At 44.7% G+C, this 27540-nt stretch overlaps 1 protein-coding gene across 32 annotated transcripts in view; it reads left to right on the top strand.

The window, feature by feature from the left end:
* Window positions 1-26859, top strand: part of LOC118507207 (disks large 1 tumor suppressor protein) — a 60132-nt gene extending 33273 nt beyond the window's left edge. For 11 of the 32 annotated variants that reach the window (XM_036045345.1, XM_036045334.1, XM_036045323.1 and 8 more), the window contains 15 exons: window positions 12394-12426; window positions 13951-14226; window positions 14310-14917; window positions 15000-15075; window positions 15968-16105; window positions 16190-16338; window positions 16428-16707; window positions 16829-16931; window positions 17495-17539; window positions 17926-17967; window positions 18996-19079; window positions 22033-22179; window positions 22257-22539; window positions 22624-22715; window positions 22795-23666. In XM_036045345.1, coding sequence (XP_035901238.1) covers window positions 12394-12426; window positions 13951-14226; window positions 14310-14917; window positions 15000-15075; window positions 15968-16105; window positions 16190-16338; window positions 16428-16707; window positions 16829-16931; window positions 17495-17539; window positions 17926-17967; window positions 18996-19079; window positions 22033-22179; window positions 22257-22539; window positions 22624-22715; window positions 22795-22901 — 2463 coding nt within the window. In that variant the 3' untranslated portion in view covers window positions 22902-23666. Of the gene's footprint in view, window positions 1-2281; window positions 2659-2993; window positions 3013-4767; window positions 4786-11535; window positions 11771-12393; window positions 12427-13950; window positions 14227-14309; window positions 14918-14999; window positions 15076-15967; window positions 16106-16189; window positions 16339-16427; window positions 16708-16828; window positions 16932-17494; window positions 17540-17925; window positions 17968-18995; window positions 19080-22032; window positions 22180-22256; window positions 22540-22623; window positions 22716-22794 lie in introns of those variants that run through there. The other 21 variants (XM_036045547.1, XM_036045564.1, XM_036045555.1 and 18 more) reach the window with 21 other exon arrangements.
* Window positions 26860-27540: the final 681 nt, after the last annotated feature.

The raw sequence follows: 27540 nt of genomic DNA, 5'->3' as shown, positions 1-27540 counted from the left end.
CTTCCTAGGGTGGTGTTTTTGCTAGTTGCTTATAAATTAGCATTTCCAACCAGACAGTGACCGGCCGATTTGGTGACTTCGGTCTGCGTGTATGACCAACAACACGTCTTCGCACGTCCATGCTTCCGTGACGTTCGCGTAATCGCCCGACCCGACATGTGGAAATGTCATGCCGGAACGGCCAATGTGTAAAACGTGACTCTTTCGCTTTTACATGCGCTGTGTGTGTGTGTCTGACGGTTGTGAAATGAGAGTAAAAATTATCACAACGCACAATGGTGATGGTGCTACCGTCAAGGTAGAAGGGACTGTTACGTACCGCTGGAACCGCGATGCGTTGATTGCTTATCGCAAGGTGTAAGGGCGTGCCGGTAACCCGCACTGCCGGTGTGTGACGAAAGTCTTGAATAAACAAACCGTGTGTTAATACAGAAATGGTGATGAAAAACCACACACTGCTCTGGCGGTTTCTAGATGGCTGTAAACCGGAATATGGGGACCGTATCTCGCTGTGTGTGTGTGCGCGATCACAAACCAGTTCTAATGGTGGATGGGAACCGGGAACCGGTAAACGGTCAATTCAAACGCCCGAGTCCCCCGTTGACGGGATACAGGCCGGGGCCAACCTTGTCCGCAGATTAGTGAGTAGGTGCGAACGAGATAACAACGGGTTACACAAAACCCCGGACTATCCCGTTCACTCGCTATAGTGAGATCGTGGCCGACTATTGCTCCAGTTGCGGATTTTTGGTCCCGAGCGCACTATGGTCACTTAACTTACCATAAGTGCTCAAAGTTTTTTTTGTTGTTGCTTCAAACAGTAAGCCATGTAAAGGAATGCTCGCATGACCTCACTACGCACACGCCTACACTATCTGTGATATAAAAATAATCAACGGGGAAAAATCGCAGCAAACTCCCTAGCAGCTCCTTAGATGTGGGTGGGTGTTTTGTTTTTTTTTTACCATAGCCTGCGATTCAATTCTGCACCATCGGGGAAAAAAAGGGAACAGTGAATGGAAGAAGAAAAAAAAACAGCTATAAACCAAATAATCGGTAAACTAACGGGCGATTCGATGCGAAACATTGGTTTATTTTCGACCGATTGATGTCATCTGTGCGCGAATAAGTTTTCCGCGGCGATGTCCATGCGCAGCGGTGCGCCCACGTAAAATTTTACCACCGGATCACCGGAAAGAACGTGGTTAGGGGTCGTCCATACTTTACGCCACGCAGGACACCATCCATATTTTCCTTACTTTTTGGATTAAATTTAAAAGTTTAGTTAGCTCTTTTGTGGCATTTTTCTTGTTCCAAGTATAAGGATATTGTGATAGTCGGGATTAGTCTGGTGCAGATGTTAGGGGCTTCGAGTTTTCTAGAGGCTCCTTCGTTTCGATAGACACATATCGCCCTATAAGCAAGCTGTGTGGTCTCGGGATGATTGTTCGATCATGTAGAGGGTCCGAACTCCATAAGGGAGTTTCATAAGGGAGTTTCATATATTCATATAATTTTATTATTATTAGTCCTTACTACGGGAGAACGTTCCGGATGGGATTTGATGCAGAACGACGCCGTTTCCTCCTCCTACACACAGGAAAGCGCATTTACCGCTTATTCTAAGCAGTAGTCAGACGGGCGGCTTTATTCCAGACGCAGTCGACACTCTGCCCCTCGATCAAAGTTTTATACATAGTGACCGTACTTCCCCTTTTAATCGTTTTATTATTCTTCCAGAAATTTGATGATGTGAGCAAAAATTTGTCTTCACTATAAAGCATGGCACGGTTTGATGGAAGACCGAAGCCCGTCTGGGTACCGCTCCAGCTACGGACCCTCCCATTCGAGCGTCGCGTAATTTATGGACGACCCATTAGTTGAATTCGAATCCAACGCTTAGCCAAACTAAGCGGCCTGGAACCATGTGGTGTTAATTTTTGGAGAGAGAAAACACCTTCTCTTTTTTCAACTTTCTCAAAAGGATTCAACTCAAATCCCAAATCAAAGTGTGATTTGTTCTTGCTCGCAAAAATAAATCCTCCATAGCGTACCAACAGCGCGCGCGAGCTCAGCTTAAAATCGATCGATTCTGGATCGGACACATTTGCGCTAAGCGCGCGGGCTAAATCGCATGCGTGAAATTTTCGCACCAATGTTTGGAGCGTCCTCGCACCCCGGGCGTCGTTGTGGAGAGCGAGAGAGAAAGAGAGAGAGAGAGTGAGCAGAAATTCACCACACCACACCATAATATTCCACCGGCACACTACTGACACCAGCAGTGGGATGATTTAAGCCCATAGTGCTGTGTGGCCCGGGTATAGGTCGCAGTCGTGTCAGTTGACTGCACTCGGCATTTCTGTTTCAAGCATCGACCGCACAGGGAGCACTTTCCCTTCGCTAGAGGTTCTCCAGCGCGGCTGTGTGTTGTGTGTAAGCGCGCGCGCGTGTGTGTGTGTGTGCTGGTGTGTAAGCGCGTTTACGTGCGTGCCTGCACACTCGCGCACTCTCTCTCTCTTGTTGTATTTTATGGTAGTGCTGCGTTTGTGTGACTCTGGTCTGGTTTTGTGGACGTGTGATCGATTATGCGTGTGACGTTCTTGGGGGTTTTTGGTTGCTAGAAGGAATATGTAGTAGCATAAGCCAAACATAGAAAAGGTAAAGTTAAGCCGGAAAATCACACCCAAACGAATGCAAAATTGTGCGCATAGCGTTGGGTGGGGGGGAAAAACTGTGCGGATGTGTTTGTGGAAAATGAATTGACGGAATGCAAAGCTCGGTCGGTCGGGCTGCGCTGTCAGAATCGGTGTCAAATCGGGCCTTCGAGGCTTAACGGCTGTGTTTTTGTGTGTGTGTGCGTTTAGTTAAGCCGAATCATAGTGCGTTTGCTGTATTATTTAATTGCAATTCCAACATATATGCTCAACTCTCCAAACCAGTGTACTGAATGCGTTTTGTTCATGTTTCTTCTGCGCGCGTGTGTGTGTGTGCGTATTAAAAATCCACACGAATGTGAGTGTAAAAGGGCGGCACACTGGCCGACACTGTATTGTTTTGTTGCCTAACGCACTCCGCTCCTGCCGATGTTTTGTGTACATAAGTGCGTGTGCGTGTGTGTGTGCGTGGTCGCATTAGTGTCCCGTTAGCGCAGGCCGTACAAATAGGACCGAGCAGAAGAGGAAGAAACGGTGGAGAGCAAAAACTGCATTCAATCAATCCCGCCCTGGGTTCCCCCGACCCCCCGGGTGTGAGAATAATAGCGACGGCCCCCCAAAAAAAGTCTCATCAAACATCAATACAACTGCAAAAGCCCCGAACCCAAGCAACAGCAGCAGCAACATACCAACGAAATAGAATACCGTCTCTCCATTATCAACCAGCGCGAATATGCGTGCGTGGATGTGTGTGTGTGTGTGTGTGCGCGCGTTTAAGGGGCAACATTTGTATGCTTAAAGGTTCTTTTTTATTCCCTTCCTTCCTGTGTGTTGTCGGTTCGCTATGCGCACCCGTCTTCTTTCGTTACGCCTTTCTAACCCGTGCACGCACACACAAACACCACTTTATTGCATGCACACACACACACAGACATCGAAGCAGCACAACCCCAAAAATATGCCGTGTCTGCTGTGCGAGATCGCGTTCCATCATCATCATCATCATCATTCGGGCAGACAAGGCACGCGTAACTAACCGATGCCCGATTCGAGCAGTTCCGTACCGTCCCGTTTCTGTTGCGAGCATAAATTCGAGCAGATACGGAGCGAGTTTTGTTTTTTTTGCGTACCATATTTTTCTTTCACTATGGTTACGTCCGGTGATGCCCGGAAAGGAAGTGAAAAATGGCTAAGATCTTTGAAATGTTTACAGTTCAAATGGAAAATGTAACAAGAAATGCTCTCTGACGTCCGGAGATGGGAATCGGTGCTCATACGGCTAAATTTCCACCCGGACGCCCGGTCTCCCGGTATGCGGCAATTGACTATCTAGCTACGGGTTAAAACTAAGTCAAGGAAACCAGTAATGTCATGACTAGAGTTCGCGACGTTCCGAGAGCTTAAGAGATGAAGTTCCTGACGAAACATAGGCTGTTTTCCTAGCCGTCCGGATCGTCCAAATGACTATTGGTACAAACAAGTCAAGGAATCAGGGATTGGCTTGAAATTTTCCTTGATTTCTCGACTTGATTGTACCAATAGTCAGACTCGTTGGAAGTTGTGCGGAGGCCAAAGAAAATCGAGCCAAGGAAACCAGGCATCTCAAAACCAAGACTTATTTATATATTTATGATGACGGCTTGAAGCCGTATTGTCGTCAAAATCAAGACTTCTTGGAGGTTTTTTTAAATACTTTTCCTCTCACCGACTATCCAGCTACGGGTAAAATCAAGTCACAATAGTCATAAAATGTAAGCTCTGACTTCTAAATTCTATCTGAGGTCCTCTCACTGACTATGCCGTTACGGGCAAAATCAATTCAGGAAAGTCAAAAACCGCAAACCAATACCTCTTGGAGGTTGTATTGTCAAAGCAGAAGAAGCAAAACGTACAATTATAAGGATAAAGAAAAAGTGCACAATGCACCGATGCAACTTACTCACCAAAAGCCGACTCGATTGAAGCATTTAACAAGAACATTCTATTTAATTTTGTTCAACTATTTTTGCTCTTTTGCCCTATATTCGAACCATTTTCGCTGCTGCAGAATGCTCGTGTGTGTGTGTGTGCGTTGGTGCGCATATCGCTTTAAGTAGGGAGTAAAATGTTCGCGGCGGAAAATTCAGCCAGGGTGAGTGAGCGTGCGCGCGCACGCACCATTTTAGCGAAATTTTTGTAATTTCGAGTGGTGACATCAATTTTCGGGGATGCAGTCCCGATTAGGCAGACTGTTGTTGTGTTGTAATAAAAATTGAACCCCGGCAAAAGGAACAATGCTTGGAAGAGGGAGAGGGTAAAGGCGGTAGGGAAAACAAGAAAAACCTTCGCGTGCGCACATATGGCACGCATGTGTGAGAGGAATGCGTCATTCACAGTGTGTGTGTGTAGAAGTCACTCGAACGGTTTCGGGTTTCCCTGCACACAACACCGTACCACCCTGATGGCGGCTGATGATGATGACGATGCCGTGGAATGCGGGCAGAAAAGTCGACAAGTCGACGACAATAAGCGAGATAGAAACAGAAGGAGAGCGAGAGAGAGAGCGCCGTGCTGAGCCGGTGTTGTTTTCCCATTCACTGACGTTCCTTTGAATGGATGAATTCGCTTGCGTTTTTTTTTCTTATCTGTTTCTGTTTCCATTCAGCTTCGAGCGTAGCAGTGAGTTTCAGAGCCCATTTTCCACATTGCGAGCGAGGGTTAAATGACAACTAGGCGACGTGTGTTTGCCATGGAAGAAGACCGAAAAAGAAAATGCCTCGAAAGTGTTCTTCATGGCCACATAGCGAAGGTCTGTACGGTTTATTCGCTTGTGTCGAAAGCTGGTATGGAAAAGTAAGCAAAAGCTTCCGGTTTTTTTACCCAGTAAGAAGTCAGTGGACAGTCAGTTTGAACACTCAATCAGCGCTAATGGCCACACATTAACGAGAATTAGATAGGATGAAGACCGGGTCGTCTCTAGATCCATACTTTATCCAACTTGGAGCAGCATCCCACTTGCTGAGCATCTAGCCTCAAGTCATGCAAACAAACTCTGGTCTGCCCTCTCGAAGTTGTAGAGCCAAAGAAAAAGGAACAGTGTCCACATTTTCCTATTATCGCCAGTCTTTTTAAAATAGAAGTCATTAACTGCAATCGATAACAGCTAACTGCTGGAAAAGAATAATTGGCGCTCAAGGAACAATTCTCGAAATATTGTGCAGCGATCCAATTAGCTGATGCTTGCAGGAAGACACCATTACGCCCATCAGCCCATTAGAAGGATAGAAATGTTGTTTTTTAAATGTCAAGAAGCGATCGCAAGAAATCAAGCAAGTTGCAACATCTCCTGACAGCCAATGGCGAGATTCGTTTCTTGTTTGCTCCAATGCAACACCGTCACGTGGGCATGGCCGGTGGAACGAAATTACCATAAAACTATTGCGCGGAAAATTCTACCTCGCTTTCACACTTTTCCACGCTATTCTTTCCAATTATCATTTCCCACACTGCTGGAGCACTTGGCATTGTGAAGCTGGCTGGGGGAGGCATTGGATCAATAACTTGCGAATGGCGAATACAGCGTAAGGAATAAAAATCTGCACCGATATCGATAAAAAAAAGATGTTTCGCTATCCTCGAATCGTCCGCTTTACTGCACCTCCGTTCCACGAGGGCTTCAAGCATGAATCATGCTGCTGCTGCTGCTGCTGCTGCTGCTGAGAGTGTGTCATGGTGGTGTTAAATGGTAGAATTTGAAGAATGGGACTTCAGCTGAAGGATGATGTTATTCATAATCGTTATCGTTGTTGCTCGGCGTATTGCATCAACCGTGACCTAGCGAGGGACCGATGCCTGACGCCTCTGTGCCTGCTCGTGTGCGACAAATCAACCGTATCAACAATCAACCAACTGCTCTATACTATCAACAGAACCAATCAACACCGAACGGGGCCTTATCTGAAAATAGAAAACAGCAAAATTGCGCCGAATACAGAAAACAGCTTTTTGTGTAATTTTAGAATGAACTCATCGGATTGGGGTACCCCTTACTTGCACGAGTTATTCGAGTGCAGGGAGTAAGTCAAGATAGGGTTAGTAGGCTTGGAAGGTTGTGTGGTGAGCATTTGAGTTCCACGAACATTCTATTTGGTACATGGTGCCGAGTTGTATGAGCTGCTCGATGATCTCCCTATCGAGAGAGTTCAATTAGCCTGTAGATCTGGAGGCCTAGCTATGGCATGAGAATGGTCAAGAAGGTACACAGGAAGAGATTTGGTAGATTCCTAACCATCAGACTGACTATCAAGGTACATGGTAAAACAAAGTCAAGGCAGGCAAAACTGGCAGTCCAAGACTTCTCGGCGGCCCAGTGGCCGAGGTGACAGCGACTGACTACTTTGCTGGGGGTAAAATCAAGTCACAGAGAGCCAGAAATGGCAGGCCGAGACCTTTCAAGGTTGTAGTGCCAAGGAAGAAGAAGAAGCAGAAGACCTCTCGAGGCTTTAGAGCCAAAACAGAAGAAAGGCCAAAAGGAGATTGAAGAATCCGTAAGAAGTGCCTGGATAATGGAATTAGCAACCGATGGTGCTAGATAAGGAAGCAAATTTGGTACTAAAATCGCAAAACGGTAGATTTCCAATTTGGGTGAAGTTCGGGACATTCAGAAGGTGTTTTGGGTGACGATTACGCGGAGTATACGACTTACGAAGTACTGACCACCTTCATCAAGAAACAGACGGATGAAAGTCTCAAAGTTGTAAAGATGTAACAGAGTTAATGTATTTTGATACTAACAAAACATGTCTTTATGCTTTTAAAACCCTTAAAAATGATCAAATTTGCATTGCATTGCATTTAATGACAATCGTTTAGGGCCCTTGTGCTCATATAGCCAGTTTTATAGGAGTCCTGACTGTATTGAAGATTATAGTATGATCATTGGGCTGCGATCGTAACTGCTATCTTAATGGCTGCAACACCACGTACGCAGCCTAATAATTTTAGCATTAAGCGTACTTTCCTCGTCCGAACGGATTGTTCAGGTTTCCGAACGGAAAGGGCGTGTGTTGTTACTACAGTGTTGCAAACAATAAAACCTAACCTAACCCTGGTGACTACATTATTGGCATGCAAGATGTGTAAACAGGGATAAGGAGGTTTGCATCTTATCTATCGCTTAAAGATGCCACTGAAGCATTGCTTTGTTTATTGCTGCTGCTGCATCAGCAGCATCGAGGACGGATCAGATACGGCGTACACGGATGGAACACACTGCTCAGCAAATCGTCTCACGTATAATTGATTCTTTCCGTTTGTAAAGCTCTTGGTCCCCTCAAAGCATCGCAAGATAGCAAGTGTGAGAGAGAGAGAGCTGTTCCGCATATTAAAGTGATCAGCACCCCAAAAACCGACAACGACTGTTGGATTGTGTAGGACTGGGTAGGACGGAATGTTTTTTTTTGCTTTCCACTGGCAGTAGTAACGACATTTGAATAGAGTTTTGGGCAAACCCGCATATTTTTAGAGACACCGCGCTGCTAAATGAAAATAACACACGGGAGGCAACCCTGTTGATGCGCGGGCGTGTGTTACTTCCCCCCCCCCCCTCCAAAAAAAAGTTGACCCCAAACGGCGTACATGTGTCTGACTCGAACGGGGTGTTTTGTCGAAAGACGGAACTAGTGACTCACGAACAGTTTGTGCGATTATGTTGCACCGCATACTTTTTCTAACTACACACCCCTATGAGCACAACGCATACACACGCAGATGTGAGTTAAAAGGGGCGTATATATGGTATATGGTAGCGCAATAACGTGTGACGTGGAAATGAAAATTGGAGGTTAATCGAAGGTGCCAGGTTACAGTCCGGTGCCAGGCTACAGTTGCCATCGTTTGATGTCATCTCTCACACACACACACACCTATTCTTGTCTATTTTGAGGTACGAAAGCTGAAATGCGAAATGCACACCATGGTGCGAGAACGACCGTTGACGAATATGTGGAGACAGGTTTTGCATACGGAATATGCAAGTAAGCCCGGCTGCTTCTTGCGTACAGGGTGAAGATCGTGCGCAACAACGGTCAGGCAAGCAGTTTCTGGCGGTTTGTGCAAGAAGAAAAAAATAAGACCGTCTATGTCCCCCCCCCATTCTCGGTGAACATTCGGGACGGTTCTAACTTAACCTCTCTCGGCAGAGGACGCAAACGCGGGTTATCAAGCGGATCGGGAAACTATCTCGTAATATTACTACCGAGGCGTACAGAGTTTTGAAGACTGGCGTAGAGTAGTCATTGAGTCTCCCTAGGGCGTAGCAGATGATTGAATCGCATCCGGATCATGCCCCCGGAATAAATACTAACTATCGAACTACGTGGCATCTATAATTCTAGTAGGGCATTAGATGGCCCCCGTGATATACTACGTCCGTAAGCTAGGCGAGTCTGGTCTGGTCGCTGGTAAACGGCAGGACCTAACCGCGGGTAACGAATCCCATCCTGAAGCCTTCTGTCTCCCTGCGTATACAAGACTTTAACTAACCAGATACACGCGTAGTATCAAGTCAAAGTGAAGAAGAGATTATTGACAGGCCCCAAGATCTCTTGAAGTTGTATTTCCACAGAGGAAGCAGAAGCTATAGTGATGGTGGATGGAGAAAAAGCGTTTTTTAGAGGAGACAATCAATTCTATTGTCAACCCGCTTAGTTGCCCGCCACCACAACCCCACCACACCTCCACCTCTCCTGCCTCGCCGAGTTATGTGTGCTATATGCCTTGACCCTTCTAATCCCATTCTGTTTGTTGCTGTAATTGCTGTCGTGTCTTACGACAACACCAGCGAATAACCCCGCCACCCACCAACTATTGACCATTAAACAACCACAACAACAGCAGTGTGTTAATATCTTTGTCTCTTCGGTGTGCCTACCAACAAAATGACTTCCCCGGATCGTGGATTGTGCATTTTCCGTTTGACTGCGTGTTGTTTTGACTTATTCTTCTTTGGTTTTATTATCCACAAATCTCCCAACACTACTCGTGTCTTGCTACCCCGGTTTTTTTTGGTTTAACACCCTCACACAACTACCCAACCCCCACTGCTCCTCCGTGTCCCCATTCAGATTAGATTTTTATCACAAAATTTAATTTAAATTTCTCTCTCTCTCTCTTTTTCTTTTTTTCTTTCTTCTTCTTTTTTCTTTTCTACTTGGCCTTCATCTTCTTTTCTCTCTCTAATTTACGTCCCTTCTACTTTCCCCCTCCACCCCTCTCCCTCTCATCTCTTCCACTCATTTTCTTAACTTTCGTTTCGTTTTTCCACGACCCTTTTTTCTTCACTCGTTTTCTTACCTCTGTCCAATGTTTGCACGCTTTTACAGGTGACTATCGTTTGAGCAGCAGCATTATTAGCGCTGGTACGCGCAAAACTGTCTCCCCTAGGGGGGGCCTCCCCTTGGGGGCGATATTTCAAGCTACGAGTTTTTTTCTTCCCAGACTTTCTGGTTGTGTTTTTTTTTATTGGTTTGTTCTCGGTTGCTAAGCGAGTCACGTCACGGGGAAAAGCGGTTAGATAAATTGATGATGAGGATGGAAGCAAAGAGTTTTTAGGAGCGAAAGCTTTTGTGGCAGGGGGGGCTTCAGGCGCCTGATGTATCGAAATGCGTTTGTGGTGATGGAAAAACGAAACACGAAAAGGGGTAAAGAGTTGTAGTTATCTTAAGGATCAAACCACAAGGCAAGAAGGCCCCCCCCCCCCCCGGGCACTCTACAAAGAATAAGGAACCTTGATAGAGGACGGACCAGATTAGCCCTAGATTGCATTTGACCTTTGCCTGGCTCGTTCTCGCATTGGCACTTGGGCCCGAGAATTGTATGCTTCTGCACTTTCCGGGAAATCTTTATCCAATATTACTGTACCAGCTTTTAGCTCCCACCCCCTTTTTTCACCCTTCATTCGCCCTCGCGCTAGGAGACCGCGCATCATCATGCAAAATCCATCGGTGTGCGCATTCGTTTGTGCTATATTAAATCAGGCACATTGAAAGGATCGCTATGCTTCTCTGCACCCTGCTACACTCCTATCGGTGGGGGTGGAAAAAAGGGTGTATGGGCTGCTATTTTTGCAGCTCATTACACCGGTGAAGTAGTGGGCCTTTTCAGCGTGTAATTTTTTTTCTCTCTCTCTTAAATTAAATGAATCGGATATCAATTGTTACTATTGGCTCGATGCGTTTATTACCCTCTTGGCTCGCCGGTCGGTTAAGTTTTGGGGGGCGCGGGCAGTAATGGGATTCAATTCGTTCAATTAAATATCGTTTAAAAAAATACACACCCACATTGGAAAGGTGGCAGATTTGAGAGCAGTTGATTTTAAATAATGTTTGTTGCGTTGCTGTGTGTTGCGTTTTGACTCTCGATGTGACCATGTGTTTTAATCTGTGTTTCCTCATTTTCCGCCCACAAAGAAGAAAATTAGGCGTGCGTTTGTTGTGTGTGTATCCATGTGTGCGTGTAACCGTTTGTGCAAGGGGCAGCGTGTAATTAGCTCTTAAGCAGCTGCAGTGCAAACATCCCGAATATCAAGTGAAATAAATTATTTAAAACCCATATTACAATAATAAACCATCAATAAAGAGAAAAAAGAAAAGCAACAACCCCTTCTACTTCATACCTTTTATCGACTCAGCCCGATAAAGAAGGTGAAGAGAACGACTTCACCCTGACCACTTCCCCATGAGGAAGGTGTGGGTTTGAGGGGTAGCTGTTTTGGGGACGGAGGAACCTTACTTCCGAGTAGGGGGTGGATGTTGCACGTTTCCAGAGTCGATGATTAAATGTTGCTAAAAATATAGCTAAACAACCCTCACACAGTCCATTAAAACACTCTGTTACACTCTAGGCAGCACAGATATTCAACAATAAAACGAAGTGGTGACAAACACTGACGGGTTGTGAGAGTGAAAGAGTAGTGAAGCTTTAATACAGGAAAAAAAATACACACACCCACACACGACAAGTAAGGGAAATAAAACATGACGACGAGGAAAAAGAAACGTCAGCAGGATGGCGGCGGAGGTGGCGCTGGTGGTGGAGGATTCCTCAAGAAGGTTTCGTCCTTATTCAGCCTGGACACGGTACGGTAGTAGTGTGTAGTGATTAGTGTATCTTGTAGCTGATGTAGTTGATGTGTGTTTTCCCTGTTTAAAAACAAAACCGTATTTCGCTGTTTTTGTAGTTTTTTTATCCTGTTTTTTTTTTGTATTTAATTTTATTCGCTATTTATTCGCATGTTTTGTCTCACTGTTACATTTTAAACATTTTGAACACTTTCATACACATTCGATTACTTAAAATTAACATAAACAATAAAGAAGCATTAAAAGAAATAATTATGAGTCAAAAATGGGTATATTTAAATTTGAACTAACGGTTGAGACTTGCCGATTGCCTAACTTTAGGCGTGTGTTTTAACGTGTTCGTGCGAATTAGAAAATTTTGCCATAATAAAATTAGCTTCTTAATGTGAGGGAAGAAAACGCTTCTCTTTACTGTTTAGAAATTCAATTAAAAAGCGTTTTAAACTCAGTTTCCACTCTTGTTAAATTGTGCGCTTCTATTCTTCTTTGAAAAAAAAAAATTCTTTCGGCGGTAAAAAGGATATATTTGCGGCAGGATAAACAATTAACCTATTCTCACCCTCATCAACATTTACACGGCCTAATTTCACGTTTCGCTTCCTATCTCATTCCCAACCCAGGTTCCAACATCGAATGCGAATGAAACAAAACAGGTGAGTTGAAGTTAAAAATTATCTCGAATATCACTTTATAGGAAACTGCCAGGTATGATCAGTATGAAGAAGGATGCTATAAAGCTGTCGGATATCGGGATGTTGGTCTAGTTGGAATATTTCCTTTTCAGAAATTGTTCAAATGAAATGGGATTTTGGATCCGGTTTGAAGACTTTGGACTTACGTTGGAAAAAAATCTTTCCTTCTAGAAACATCCCACAAAAAAAAAAAACTATTGAGACCATCTTCAAGGTGGAGAGTATCCATGTTTGCAGTATTTCAATTTCTTCTAAATCTTACTATTTCGTGATGGGTGTTGAAATCTCGGTTGAAGATACTCCAATAGAGGTGAGATCTCAACACATATTATTTGACGCTGTAGAAGTTTAAAAAGGGAGCGTGATGACTTACTCTCCAATAAAAAAGATATGTTTTATAGCTTATCCTTGGACTTGGATCCATGTCCTCTAACCCTTGGATCCAAGATAACGCCTTTATCCAAGATAAAGGCTCCAGCCCGGTGGTAGCCACACTTCTCGCTGACAGAGTCAGACAGTTGCAACAATACTGAAACTACGAGTCAAATAGTCCAAAGTTGTATGGTATCTCAGCTAGCAACTTGATCTCGAAAAACTGTACGAGTACGTCACAATTATCTAGTACACGTACCATAGATTGATATAGCATTCCATAATGAAGACTAAAAACAATTAATCAGTAAATTTTCGATTGAAAACTTGCTGTTCGCTCCCAGATTCCGACACCTTGGAGAACACCAGCTCCATGTAGCCTTTGTTGTGTATTTAAGAATTTCGAGGACTTTTTTATAGCACATTACGTTCCTTGTCGTATAAGTTCTAAACTTCTGGGAAAAGTAGCCGATGTCTTGCTGAAGAGACTTTGTGTTCTCTGTGTGCGACCTTGGCAATATTTTCTGGTATGTCAGATAAAGATTTTGGTCGGTTGGATTTGGCCTATGGGCCGGACTATGCTTAGCCATGCTCCAAGATAAAAAAAGCCTTGGAGAGTTCCTGCTACGTCAGAAGAAACTTGCTGTGAAGTCAGGGGCCCTGGAATCAGGTCTCCTATAACGATCTGGAAGTCTCGTGCTTCTTCAGAAGTGAAAAGCATTCGTAATCGGACATCAGGAAATATGCCTCAATATTTGCACAAAGTGGATTGTTAGGACTCAAGCGTAGCTAATCAGCAAATTCTTGAACATCAGTCTATTTTTTGAACTGCCTATATTTTCATAAAATTACAGATAAAGTTTGTGTGAGTTGTTGTTTTGTTCATTAATTTTGTTTTGGGTTTGTTACTACTAACTGGCTGGTTTTTGTTATGGTGCTTGCAAGTATTGCAATCATAGGAACTATCTTATTATAAGTACAAATTGTTCAAGAAAGCATTTGATATGATTGCACCATCCTGGAGCATACTGCTAAATGATCACTCATCTACGCTCATGATGATGTCTTCCCGTGCTGTACTGACGCTTCGCTCCATCTGTCATTTCATTACAGCTTAACGGCGATTCGCCCTGGGAGTACGATGAGATAACGCTGATACGTGGTTCGACCGGCCTTGGTTTTTCGATCGCCGGCGGTACGGACAATCCGCACATCAATCTCGACGCTTCGATCTACATCACCAAGGTGATACCGGGCGGTGCGGCACACGTGGACGGCCGGCTGCAGGTGAACGATTGCATCGTGGCCGTGAACGAGGTGCGCGTTGTGAACGTAACGCACGGTGAAGCTGTCGACGCTCTCAAGCAGGCCGGCGATCGTGTAACACTGGTAGGTAGCTGAACTAGCCCACGGTTCGCGGTGCACCACGGACAGCAAAGCTCACTGATGTATCGTTTCCAACCCCTGTACAGCACATCCGCCGGAAGCGACCACCCGCCCAGGCACCGAAGCTGGAAGAGATCGAACTGCTGAAGGGTAGCAAAGGGCTCGGGTTTTCGATTGCGGGCGGCATCGGCAACCAGCACATCCCGGGCGATAATGGCATTTACGTGACGAAGATCATGGAGGGCGGTGCGGCCCACATCGATGGGCGGCTCGCCGTCGGCGATAAGCTGATCGCGGTCCGCACACCGGACGGTGGAGAGCGCAATCTCGAGAATGTGGTGCACGAGGAAGCGGTCGCAACGCTGAAGGCGATCACCAACCGGGCGACGCTGATCGTGCAGAAGACGAACATACTGCAGGCGCTCGCCAACTCGATCAGCAACCTGAACTCGCTCTCGACCAACGCGATGAACAATGTGGGCGTCAGCATGGTGGATCACGCGTCACCGGATGCGGGTGGTGGCGGTGGCGGCGAGGCCGGTGGAGGTGACAGCGAAATGGCACCGACGGCACGTTCCCACTCGCCGGCGTTCGCACTGGAGAACAGCTCCTCCCGGTACGCATCGTCTAACGTGCTGGAAACGGGCATGCCGATCGGTACACCGCGTGCCGTTAGCAGTGAAGACATAACGCGGTAGGTTGGCGCGGAAGTGCAAACGAATGTCTGGATTGTTGGTTTGATAGCGATCTGATGGTCCTTTCTTTGTGTGTTTCAGAGTACCACGTACGATCGTTATTCGGAAAGGAGCGTCCGGGCTTGGCTTCAACATCGTCGGCGGTGAGGATGGACAGGTACGTCAAGATGGAGGACGGAACTTCTAAAGGTCAGGACAACAAATAGGCCCAGAGTAGCTGACATACGTAAATTCTTGGATCAATGCAAATGGGAGTTCTTGCAGGTCCCAGTTTCCAGTTTTCATTACGTTGAATTCAAATACCTCCAAAAACGTTCCCTTCTTGAGTTGAGTTTACCGCGAAGCCCATCTTATTTCATCTTATCTCTTCGGCAGTTGCTTAGTGCATCATTGGTTGCGTTTACTCTATACACCACCATCGATTTTTCCTCCCTTACCCAATTTTATTTATTCAACCAACACGTTACGAGGATTATCGCATCTTAGTTGTTCTGAAGAGCAGCCACACAATTTCTCATCAGTGTCACCGAGCATTTAAAGAGCATCAACTCCGTTTGTTACCGTGTTGAGGTGCTCTTTCAAGTAATTTGTGTGAGAGCGATTTTTTGCTTTTCAATTCTTGCAATCCCTCATCTTGCGCCTCGTTCAAGGTGAAATCGTTGGAACTAATCCTCTGTCTGTCTGGTCGCCTGAAGACCTTTTTTATTAAGCATGATGTAGGCAGCTTATCTGGATGCCCTGGATATTTCTTCCTCGGTTCCTCGGCTAACTATTTATGCGTTTGAACTTGAAGTACCTTCACGCGAATAATAATTCCTCTGAAAGACATAATCGTGGCTGAGGTTTAATTAAAGTGCTGATGTGTTGTAGAGTCATATTCTATCAACTAATCATGCTTTTTTCTATAAAATGTCACATGAAATCATTCTATAGCTCTGATGAGGTTCTTGAATAGGAAGGGATCTCGGACGTATGTGACCTGTGATAGTGTGTCCTGCGATTTTAACTCTTTCCTTATTTTTAAACTCTTTGCGTGTCTTTTCCAACAGGGAATCTTCGTATCGTACGTGTTGGCTGGCGGTGCGGCCGATCTCGGTGGTGAGCTAAAGCGTGGCGACCAGCTACTGTCCGTCAACGGTATCAGTTTGGCGAACGCATCGCACGAAGATGCAGCCCAAGCGTTGAAGGTGAGCCTTCGAGCGTTGATCAGTTTATTGGCAGTTTTTAGCACATTTTCTTTCGCTTTTTTTCCATTCGAAATGCTCATCCAGAATGCCGGTGGCACGGTGACGCTGGTGGTGCAGTACCGACCGGAAGACTACAACCGCTTCGAGCAGCGCATCCAGGAGCTGAAGCAAGCGGTAGCGGCCGGTACCGGCACGCTACTGCGAACGTCCCAGAAGCGTACACTCTACGTACGGTAAGTGATGGCATGGTAAAAAAAACGCCTGCAAGTGTGCAATACTGTTGAGACACCACAATTTTATTTTGCGCTTCACCCATTTACAGCGCACTGTTCGATTACGATCCGAACCGGGACGATGGGTTGCCGACGCGCGGACTCCAGTTCCGGCACGGTGACATCCTGCACGTCACGAACGCGTCCGACGACGAATGGTGGCAGGCGCGCCGCGTGATCGGCGAGGACGAGGAGGAAAGCATTGGTATCGTACCGTCGAAGCGGCGCTGGGAGCGCAAGCAGCGGGCCCGGGACCGAAGCGTCAAGTTCCAGGGTCACGCCGGTGCGAACAATAACAACCTGGAAAAGGTATCTCCAACGGGCGAGGAGGTGAATGTTCCTTCGCCAGCGAAATGGCTACACCTGGCCCTGCTTGCTGGCCGGTGTACCCGTTGTGCCGAGCGCTAAATGTGCATCCTACTAACCGTTCGCCTCTGTGTGTCTTCCTCAGGTGTCGACGCTCGATCGTAAAAAGAAAAACTTTTCCTTCTCCCGCCGGTTCCCGTTCATGAAGAGCAAAGACGACAAGAACGAGGACGGATCGGATCAGGAGCGTAAGTAAAGGCAAAACACACACACCCCCCCCCATCTACTCCACCATCGCACCACTACCACCACCTACCAGCATCCTTGCCCTCGTTTCACTAGGCGGGATCGTTTTCCCGGGACCGATGCCTATGAACGGGGCTTTTCTTTTCTTGGTGGCTGTGATTGTACTGCTCGATTATTGATGTATTGTGCGTGTGTGTGTGTGTGTGTGCGTGCGTGTGTTCTTAGATGATCTTTTATACCCCCCCCCCCAACCCTCACAGCAAAAAGCACCGTGAAGCGTCGTTTGCAACAATTTCATCATTTGTTATTTTGTTTCGTTCTTTCAATTTCTTTTCTATATGTACGACTCATCCTTACATCCGGCGGGTTTAATGCCACTGCACCACAACCCCCAAAAATGCTCCCCTCCATCATCTCCATGTATGTGTGCGTGTGTATGTATGTGTTATGTTACGTGTACTCTGTCCCGTGATCGTCGTCGTCGCCATCATCGTCGTGTCGCTGCTGCTGCACATCATCTTCCCTTTAACGATATATCCCTCCAACAAATATGTCGCCCAAACAGCCAATGGCAACCTGAGCGATCCAAATAGTCATGATCCCGAGCAGCGTAAGTTTCCCGAGTTTTTCTTTTATTTCCTTCTTAATGCATCTCAAACCATCCGGCTACTTCCGCTATACTACATCCAGTTCCGGTTGGTGGTGTTTGGCTTTATCCTGTGTGTTCCCCCCGTTGGGTTTTGGTTTACTTTATGTCTCAGAACTTTGAGCCTCACTAACTTTGAGGGGTCTGATCACGCACGCTGTTTCATCTCTTCCTCACACACTTAACAAAACAACCAATCTCCGATTTCCGGACAACCAGCGGGAGGGAAAGTCTTTGATTGCTCCGATACCCCACGCGCAAACTAGCATTAAGCCGGAACATCTGCTTCTCACCAAGGGATTTTTTCTTCTTCTTGAATACTCTAATCGTCATCTCCAATCCATTTCCAGCTTTCATGCTTTGCTACACACAAGAAGACGCGAACGCCGAAGGTAAGTGTGACCGAGATGGATTTCTTTGATTTCATTTTGTTTTTTTTTCTTCTTCGGTTTCTTGGGTTTCTCTTGTGTTGGCATCGAAATACTATAACTCCCGCTACCGATACCAAGATATATACATAAATCTAAGTACACCTAAGTTATGTTTTATCGCTGTTGTTTTGAATCCTGCTCATTATGTTTCATTCCTGATTTTTTAGATGTTGGGTTTTGCTCCACTCCGATATACAAGTTCCCATCTTTTCCCCAGTCCCTTCCCGGTGTCCCGTGTCGTTACGCTCCCCCACCCATCATTTTAGCGTGTTCTGTTTTAGTTTGGTTTAATTTCCATGTCGTTTTCTCTGTCCGGTTTAACAGCACTACGCTGAAATGGCGGATGTAAGATCTTCGAATGTTTCAATGTTGACTTCCGGGGCATAAAGAAACGTACCGTACGTGTCGGTCGGCCATTTTCCTTTGATGAAGCTCATGTGGTGTTGTGGTCTGGGTCTTGCCTTCTCGGTTGTACATTTGAACCCTATATTCTGTGTATATTCCGTGGCGTGGGTGTAATTAAGAAAGCTTTGGAAGAGGGAAACGGATTGATAGCAATGTAACGTCGCAGAGCGATACAAATGGCGGTAAAACCGGGGAAGAAAAATGCTATTCATCCTCCATTTTGTTCACTTTTTTGCGATTTTTTTCCCGTCTCCATTTCGAACTTATTTCCACTCAAACCTCTTACGTTAAATTCATTGAACTATTTTCCTTGTTTTGTTTTCGCTCTCTTTCTCTCTCTCTCTCTTTCTCTGTTTTTGGTCCTCCTTTTCTTTATTCGCCAATTTCCTCCATTTTGTTTTCTCGACTTTTCTTTCTTCCGTTTTAGTCTGTTTACCTTTTTATTTTTTCTCTTTTTTTTCTATCTTATATCTATCCCACTCTGTTTCTCTCTCTCTTTCTCCTACTCTTTCTCTCTTTCTCTCTCTCTCTTTCTCTCTTTGTTTCTCTATATGTATATCTGTGTCTCTTCTTCCTCTGTCCAGGTGGTGGTGAAATAATCTACCGCGTGGAATTACCTGATATGGAGCAGATAACTCTTATCTACCTGGAGAATAACTATGCCGACTGTAAGTCTGCCACCACGGACGCAGCTCTCTCTCTCTCTTTCTCTCACCCCTTTCGTCTCTCTCTCTGTCTATCTTTCTTTCTCTCGCTCTATCTTTCTTTTAACCACTCTGGTTTGTTTCATTCTATTTTCTCATTCATTTTCGATTTGTCTTTAAGTTGTCGTTGTACTTCTTCCATCTGTCGCATTCACCCTGTCCTTTCTGCTCCACGTTCTGGCAAAGATCTAGTGTAACATCGGTATTACCGGTTCTCATTTCTGGTCGTTCTTTTTCTCACACTCTCCCGTACATGTTGGTCTGTTTTCTGTTTTGTGTATGTGTGTATGTGTTCCTTGTTTGTATTCGACTCTTTAGACTACTTTTACCGGTTTTGCAGAATCCATCATCAAGTTTATCGTTTGTTTTGTAACGTCCTCTAGAGTGTTTATATTATGGTCGTTGTTTAGCCGTTATTGATCGTTCCGGTTCGAGCATGTTCTATGTTTTGACGTATGTTCCATTCTTTTTTGTAGTGGCTCGAACCGGCCTCAGCACCGATAGAGAGCAGCTCAGTTACTCCATTATTCGCTCTGTTGGTTTTCTTTTACTGTCTACCTTCCTCTACTCCTGATCCTGTTTCTATGTTGGGATTGTAATTTTTTTTTTTGGTTTGGATTTTCAGCGACAAAATGGCGTTTTTTTGTGTCTATTTCCATATAGTTTTTTTCGTTTTAGACAAATTACAAAACTATCAAGATTGGTTTCGTTCCTTAATAGATTCACCCTTTTTAATGATATCGTTCAATGTTAAACAGTTTTGTGCATGTGCAAACGTTGTTGATGTTTCTTTTATTTTGTTCTTATTTTATCTACTCGTTTGCATGCTGTAATGGCCTCCAAAGTTCTAATTATTTTTGAAAAAGAAGAGATTGACTAACAATTGTGTACGCTCTAAGGTGGTTTGATGTAAGAAATCTGAAATTAGCGATCGATTATTGTCAACCATTCGAAGAATCGTCGAGAAATATGTTTGACAATGGACATTTGAATTCGATAGCAATAGTAATGTAAGTCCCTATTCGTGGAATATAAACACTGTAATGGTCCCTGTAGCTTCTATAGATGTGACAGTGCTCAACATTTTCGCTTTTGGCAGTTTACTTTGTGTCCATGGATGTGGATGCTCGAAGCTCAATTATATGAAGTTTGAGCGTAACGTATATGCGTTACATTGTGGACTCTGTGTATAATTAGATTCTGAATTGAATAGACGTAAAAACTGTATCCTTAGAATACGAGTTTGAGAGTACCCACTCAGGAACCTCCTCCAAAAACGGAGGGCTCTGAGAACTCTCTTGTATTTCTAAACTGCTAACTCCAAACTCGCCATGAAGCTGTCACTAGCAATATTCTTCATAGCTGGGAGATTCTGCCTGCAGACATAAGCTCTGTGGACTCTTCGAGTTCTTCGTCCTCAGTATGCGTTGAGTACTGCAGGAATCTTCACTTATAATCAGACCGGTTTTAAAAAGCTCTAGAGATCTAGACCTGTCATTCTGAGTGAGTTTAGTCTCTTCTCTTCTTTGTTGGCTTAACGACCTCTTCGGTCATGCCTGGCATTTCTGGCTTACTAGACTGGTTAATACCGCATAGTTGGATAGTCAGTCCTCACTTCGGGGGAACGGTTCGGAAGGCATGTGAACCCCAGCCCTGCCGTGTGATGAAGACCGGCGTCGCTGTCACATCTACCATTGGTCCGCCCCCAGATTTTGGGCAAGGACAGATTTTAGTATTCCTCATCGTGGAGAGAATATTGAAGTCTCGATGTATACCATAAATGATGGCGTACAGCGATTTAAACTGAGTATCCTCATTCTAAACTTTTGAGTAGGGCACATAGACTTTGCTTTGAAAGGTCAAACTGTGTATTACTCTTGTGCATAACTCGTTGAAGGATTGTGTAATGTTGGCATTCAAAGCGTCAGTACTTTGTGACATATTGGCAAAGATCTAGACGAGCAAAGACACGTAACTTCGTAAAGAAGGCTAGCAAGGTTAAATCACAAAATCTTGGTGATGAGTTGTCATCAGACAATTACCGTCAAGCAACGCTTGTTTGCGGTCCAGTATCAAAACACACTCTTAATACTGACATTCTGGAGATACCTAGCAAGATGGCGTGCCTCGTGAACTAACCTTTTCATCGAGCAACTAATAGATTCTAGAACCGCTAGAGCTAGAGCTGGAGATTCGAGAATCGTCAAGCTTATTTGAGTTCAGTTTCCAACTGTCCAAAGCCTGATCCAATCCTAATCCCATAATTTGATATGACTGGGGTAACTCATCATGAATCTGAAATGAAGTTCAGACATGCTTATCCTAATCCTTATAATCCCAATGCAGTATGTTCTGAATCTGAATCTGAATATTTTCTATTTAAATGTCCAACTGCCTAGGAACATCAATACTCCTACAAGACTCACTGAGACTCGAAATTCAAATACTCATCCACTTGGCTTTTCTACGGGTTTCCTTTGCAATTGCTCCTTTGGTTTTTCTTATAATACTTTTGGCATGGTTCTGTCGGCTGCAAGTTGTTCTTTCGTGAGCTTTTCTGTTTTGCCGTCTCGTACTGTCTTCGTTAAAGGTTGGGGTTTGAAACGTTTCCTACACTGACTGATCTGTTATGGCTTCTGTGTTTGTTTCGATGTATGTACTGCATAAAAAAAAACACGAACACAATTACGTTGTCTCTGCACCAGAGTTCACCAATCACCTTCACCACACCTGGTGTGTTCTTCGGCTATGGTGTGCCGTAATGGTCCCGTTTTGTTTGACCAATCAACTCTTCGGTAGCTCTAATTCGTCACCCGTCAAGATGACGGATCTAATATCTCGTATAATGGCGTACAATGTCACCAATGTGGAGGTTTGCTTGATTTGCCTACTTTTTCTTTTCCCTTAACACCATTAGCGGAGGAAAACATCTTGTCGTACGAGCCGGTGCAGCGTCTGCAAATCACCTACACGCGCCCCGTCATTATACTTGGTCCGCTGAAGGATCGCATCAATGACGACCTGATCTCGGAGTACCCGAACAAATTCGGCTCGTGTGTACCACGTAAGTGTTGGGCAAGAGGAGGCGATTATAAACGATGATAGTAATTATTAATGTCCCCCCCCCTTTTTTTTCTGTAGATACCACACGCCCGAAACGTGACTATGAGGTGGACGGCCGGGACTACCATTTTATCGCGTCACGCGAACAGATGGAAAAGGACATCCAGAACCATCTGTTTATCGAGGCGGGCCAGTACAATGATAATCTGTACGGTACGTCGGTGGCGTCGGTGCGCGAGGTCGCCGAGAAGGGCAAACACTGCATACTGGACGTGTCCGGCAATGCGATCAAGCGGCTGCAGGTCGCCCAACTCTACCCGATCGCCATCTTCATCAAGCCGATGTCGGTGGAGTCGATCATGTATGTAGTGCACAGCGCGATTGTGTGTGATGTATATCCACGAGCAGATTTTTTTGTTTACGGTGGATTTCTATATCCTTCCAGGGAAATGAATAGACGCATGACGGAGGAACAGGCGAAGAAAACCTACGAACGAACGCTAAAGATGGAGCACGAGTTTGGCGAATACTTTACCGGTAAGTTGTGCGGAGTGTTGCGCTTCGGAACGATTTGAGCTGAATTGATGATATTGATTGCCATTTTTGCATCTCATAGCCATTGTGCAAGGCGACACGATCGAGGAGATCTACAGCAAGGTGAAGAATGTTATCTGGTCGCAGGGCGGACCGACGATCTGGGTACCGTCGAAGGAATCTCTATGACCGCAGGCAAGCATCACCTGGACGCTGCCACCAAATATGCGCGCACGGCCCGTATCCCGCACATCCGGCCACCATTGACGGTAAAACAAAAGCACGGGCACGGAGAGGTGGAGTACGATAAGCCAGAAGAGGCCCCACGGATGATAGGGGTCTTGCCGCAAAAACGGATGAGAAAGCGGAAAACACACACACACACCCTTACACAAAACACGCAGATAAAGAAAACACAGACGGAAAAAAAAATCGGTGGGAGAAAAGTCATACAGAAAAAAATGTTTGAAAACTCGACAAAAAATTACAAAAAAAAGAAAATGTTAAAAATATGTAGGAGCAACCCCTCTTTCCCCCTCCCACCCTACACGTCCTCTTCCAATGCTTACCCCGGGCGACACCATTTTACGAACGTTAACGTATGTTGGTGTTTGGTCGGATGGGCGATGGTTTTGTTTGGGGGGGTCGATTGTTCCCCCACGATGGAGCGGCACCGCTTTATTAATCAATTGTATCGGAAGCGAGAAAGAGAGAGAGAGAGCGAGAGGGTGTAAGGAGCGAATTGGGAAAATTCTTGATGAGATGTGTAGGCAGCGTATTAGCGTAAAGCAGAATCAGACCGAAAGCAAGATGACGTAGTTGTTTGCGAAGCGATAGCCCCGTTTTATTATCCCATTCAGGTCCGTCCCGGGCAAAAAAGGGACGCACAGAGCATTGTTACTTGAGGTGGTGTGTTGCATTGGATGTAGCTAGCAAAAAAAAAAAAAAAACAACCCATAAGTCAGTATCAGAAAGCGTAGCAAAAAAAAAAATGTCGGTGCTGGCAATGGCAGGAACGCGGTTTAGCGCAAAACCCGACGGGCAAACAACTAAAAACCCCGAAAGAGAAGCAAACTTGATCGTATTTATATCGAATACTAGACTTATTTAGGAATGGTGGTGTTTTGTTGTTGCGAGACAGTGTGTAGCTTTGTTCACCATCTTAACCGTTGTAGTAGAACGAGAGGGGCAGAGTAGTTTTTTTTTGGGAGGGGGTCAAAAGGCAAACGACCGGTTGCGGTAGTAGAAACGCACTATTGTACAGAAGGAAGGGTTTTCTTGTATGAGCAAAAGAGAGCTAAAGAGAGAGAGAGGGAAGAGCAGCATCCTTTACAGTGTTTTTCAGTCCATACAGACAAGTGTCCACATGTTTAAAACAATAATTGATTTCGAGTTAGAAACAAACGCACTGTTGTTATATCTCGAATCGGGCTTTGTGTTTTGTGTCAAGTAGACACTTGAGCTAATGGAACACCTGCGAAAAACACTGGTTTAGCTCAACGATTCGTAACAGCAACCAACAAAACCAACGTTACGCGATATCCTCCATTTCGGTTAAGGTTAAGGACACGGCTACAGCATATCCCAAAAAAAAAAAAAACAAACATGGCGGAACATGGGAAGCAAACGATTTGCAGGTTAGAAGAAGCAGAAGAAGGTCACGAAATAATTATGTAGCAAACACACACACACACACTCACGTACAGCAACACATGTATTTGGTATGCTTTCCTTTCCCCCCCCCCCCCATCTCCCTTGTCATCCCCTCCTTTACCAGTCCCGGTTTTTGTCCCCCCCCCCCCATTAGATGGCCGATTAACCCGCTTCATCCTTGTGGCATGAACGTGAAGCAAAACAAACAGGAACAAGCAAACGCAGAAAAGCAGACATGCGACAGGAATGTTGTTGTTTAATTAAAACAAAAATAATTGCAAACAATTGTGTAATTAATGAACTTTTGTTTTTAATTATTATTGAATAATAATTTTATTTTAAATGTAAACGAATTGTAGCGTAGCCCGGTGGCGTCGTTGTACTGGTGAAGCGCTTTTTTTAATCTTAGTTTATATACATGTTTAAAGAAAAACGAAAAAAAGCACATCCACGATAAAACTGTTTTTTTTTTTAATATTCCGGTTCCGCTTTGTGTTTTTGTATAGGTGACGGAGGTTTTTTGTTTGTGTGGGGCTCGGGTTTCGTTCAGGTAACCACTGGTGTTTCGCTTCTAGCATTCGATTCCATCCTGTAGGGCGCTTTACGTTTGTGGTTGTGACAGTGGTGTGGCAATGGAAGGCAATAATCAATCCCCTCCTCTCAGGCATAATTTTTGGCCAATCGAACTACGAAGTTTTGCACGTTGTTCCGTTGATTTTAACTTATCTTTTGCTGTTTGCTTAGCGATTAGGGCAACAAAACCGGGGAGCGCGTGAAGAGTAAAGCTATAGTAATTAATAAATAATAGTAAAATACATTTTGCAACACTCGGAACACTTTAAACACCACTACAGAGATGTAGGTAGGGAGAGGGAGCGCGTAATATAGAGTTAGTACGGCTAAACGAATCTAAATATACTTACCAAAATGTTTGGCTCACACTCCCAGGAGAGTTCGCGGGAGTTGGAGTTCACATGGAGCAGAACAGAAATCAAGAGCCAAAAAATGCAATAAAACACCGTGCGCAGAAAAGCAATAGCTGGCTCCGGTCAATGTCTCAACTACTACTGTACGAACCACCATAGGAATATGATTCCTTGATAACTGCTTTATAGAACGCGTAGGGAAGTGTATATAAGGCGACTCATACACAAAAGAGACTTCCTCGATGGCGCCCGGTCTGCGTCCACAGCTCTCCGTTCTAGTGGCGGTGTGCATGGTGGAGTCCTTTACACAACAACTATAGGCATATATTTATATCGAAACACAAACGGGGAAGAATGCGCGGATATCGTACACAAACACACACACACACACTCATGGAAGCACTATAGTCACTGTTTGTAGGACACGATGCCCTTGGCGTGACTTCGGCAGCATATTCGGAAGTCCTCAGACGAACACGACCGAAACACGTTTATTAGCGGACAATCAAGATTGAGGCAAAGTTCATTCATCTGCGTACCCTGGAGAGCTCAAGAATGTTGGATGAACTCTGGCAAACGGACCTAGCAGGGGCGGGTCAGTCTAAGATCTTCCTTCCAAATAAAAGAAAATTTGCTAAGTTGATAAAATTTGAAATACAAAAACCCTTATCCTTAAAAAAGAGCTCCATCTGGGAGGAGTGCTTAGGGAGGATATCCAATCACTCGAGAGCGCTGATAGCTATGTGGAGAGCCAAATGTTCAGTATTTTGGAGCGAAGCTGCGTGTGTTTTTTGGTGCGCGTGTGTGTTTTGACCTCATACAATATGACCAATTTAGAGGACAAAACTTCATTGTCTGTCTGTAATCCGTATACTCGCCCCCCCTCCCCCTCTTTTTCCTCTCTACCCGCCCACCCAATCCGTTCCGTCCCACCCGAAAGGATCTTGTGCCAAAGCGTAGATTCTGGCGTTTTGTCTTGTTGGCTTTCGTTCCGCCGTTCCCGATTGGTTGATACGCGTAACGCTTAGCGGGAAACTGTCCAAGCGTAATGTGGACACACACACACAGAAGTCCCACCAGACCTCTGCCGAGCCATTTCGTTCCATTTTGTTTTTCTACCTTTCGCACACTCTGTAGATTACACCTAGGCATTGCTTTCACGAATTCTTGCCTATTTTTTTTCTGAGTTTCCTCCAAACGCTTTAGAGCTTGAACGGAGCAGTTTGTTACAGGTTGAATCAAGCTTCACCATTAGCGAAAACGTATCAGAAGCAGAATTAAATCTCTAAGCAGAAAAAAAATCACATAGGAACAATAGTACGCAAAATTGCAATAAATACACCGAAAACCGCAAAATAAGTAATAAAAGAAACCTTTAGACCTCGTGAACGGAAACGTAAAGCAAATATAAAGGCAAACTTTAGACGATAAAAACATTAACACTAAAAGCAAAACCCCCTCCGAGTGGATGGTTCACGGTGAGGTTCAGATAGAAATCGAACACGCATTGCAAAAAAGCAAAATAAAAATCCCTCTAAACCTGTAGAAAGAAAAATGAAAGAAAATAAGGAAACAATATCGAAAGCACACATATACACAACACAAGAAAAGGATGGTAGATAAATGGGGGGAAAAATTGGAAATCAAACGAATGAAAACATGTGAAAAGAGCGCAAAACTCACAAAAGAACGAATAAAAGTATTGAAAACCCATATTGCTAACACAAATACACACACACACACACACACACACACACACACACACACACACACAAACACACTCTCCAGAACAGAAATGACGCGAGGAAAAAAGGAAGAATGCATTAAAAAAAATTAGGAAGCTGCCTTACATATAGTCCCACTTTTTTATAAGAAACCAAAAAAAAATCACGCAATTTAAGCAAAGAATAACTAAATTGAGAAAGCGTTAGCCTCGAGAAGCGAGAAAGGGGAACCCCGTTGAAGCCAGGGAAGAGAGAACGACGAATTGAGAAACATAAAATCACACAGAGATGAATGCAAAAAAGAGTGGAGAAGCCATTAACAAAAAAAGGAGTGAAACGATATGAAAACAAAAAAAAACTTGGTAAAAGAAGAAAAGCGATTGAAACGAAATAAGAAAGCAAGCCAGCAAGGTGGTTTTGTAAAATCACGCAACGGAACTCAATACTGATTCTTCATTCGCTCTGATTTGCCCATAGACGGTACGCGATGGTTGTTTGGTTTTGTTCGTCCTGCTTAGAATGTGT

Source organism: Anopheles stephensi, chromosome X (assembly GCF_013141755.1).
Source record: "Anopheles stephensi strain Indian chromosome X, UCI_ANSTEP_V1.0, whole genome shotgun sequence".
NCBI lineage: Eukaryota > Metazoa > Arthropoda > Insecta > Diptera > Culicidae > Anopheles > Anopheles stephensi.
This window is presented reverse-complemented; position numbering and strand designations above follow the sequence as displayed.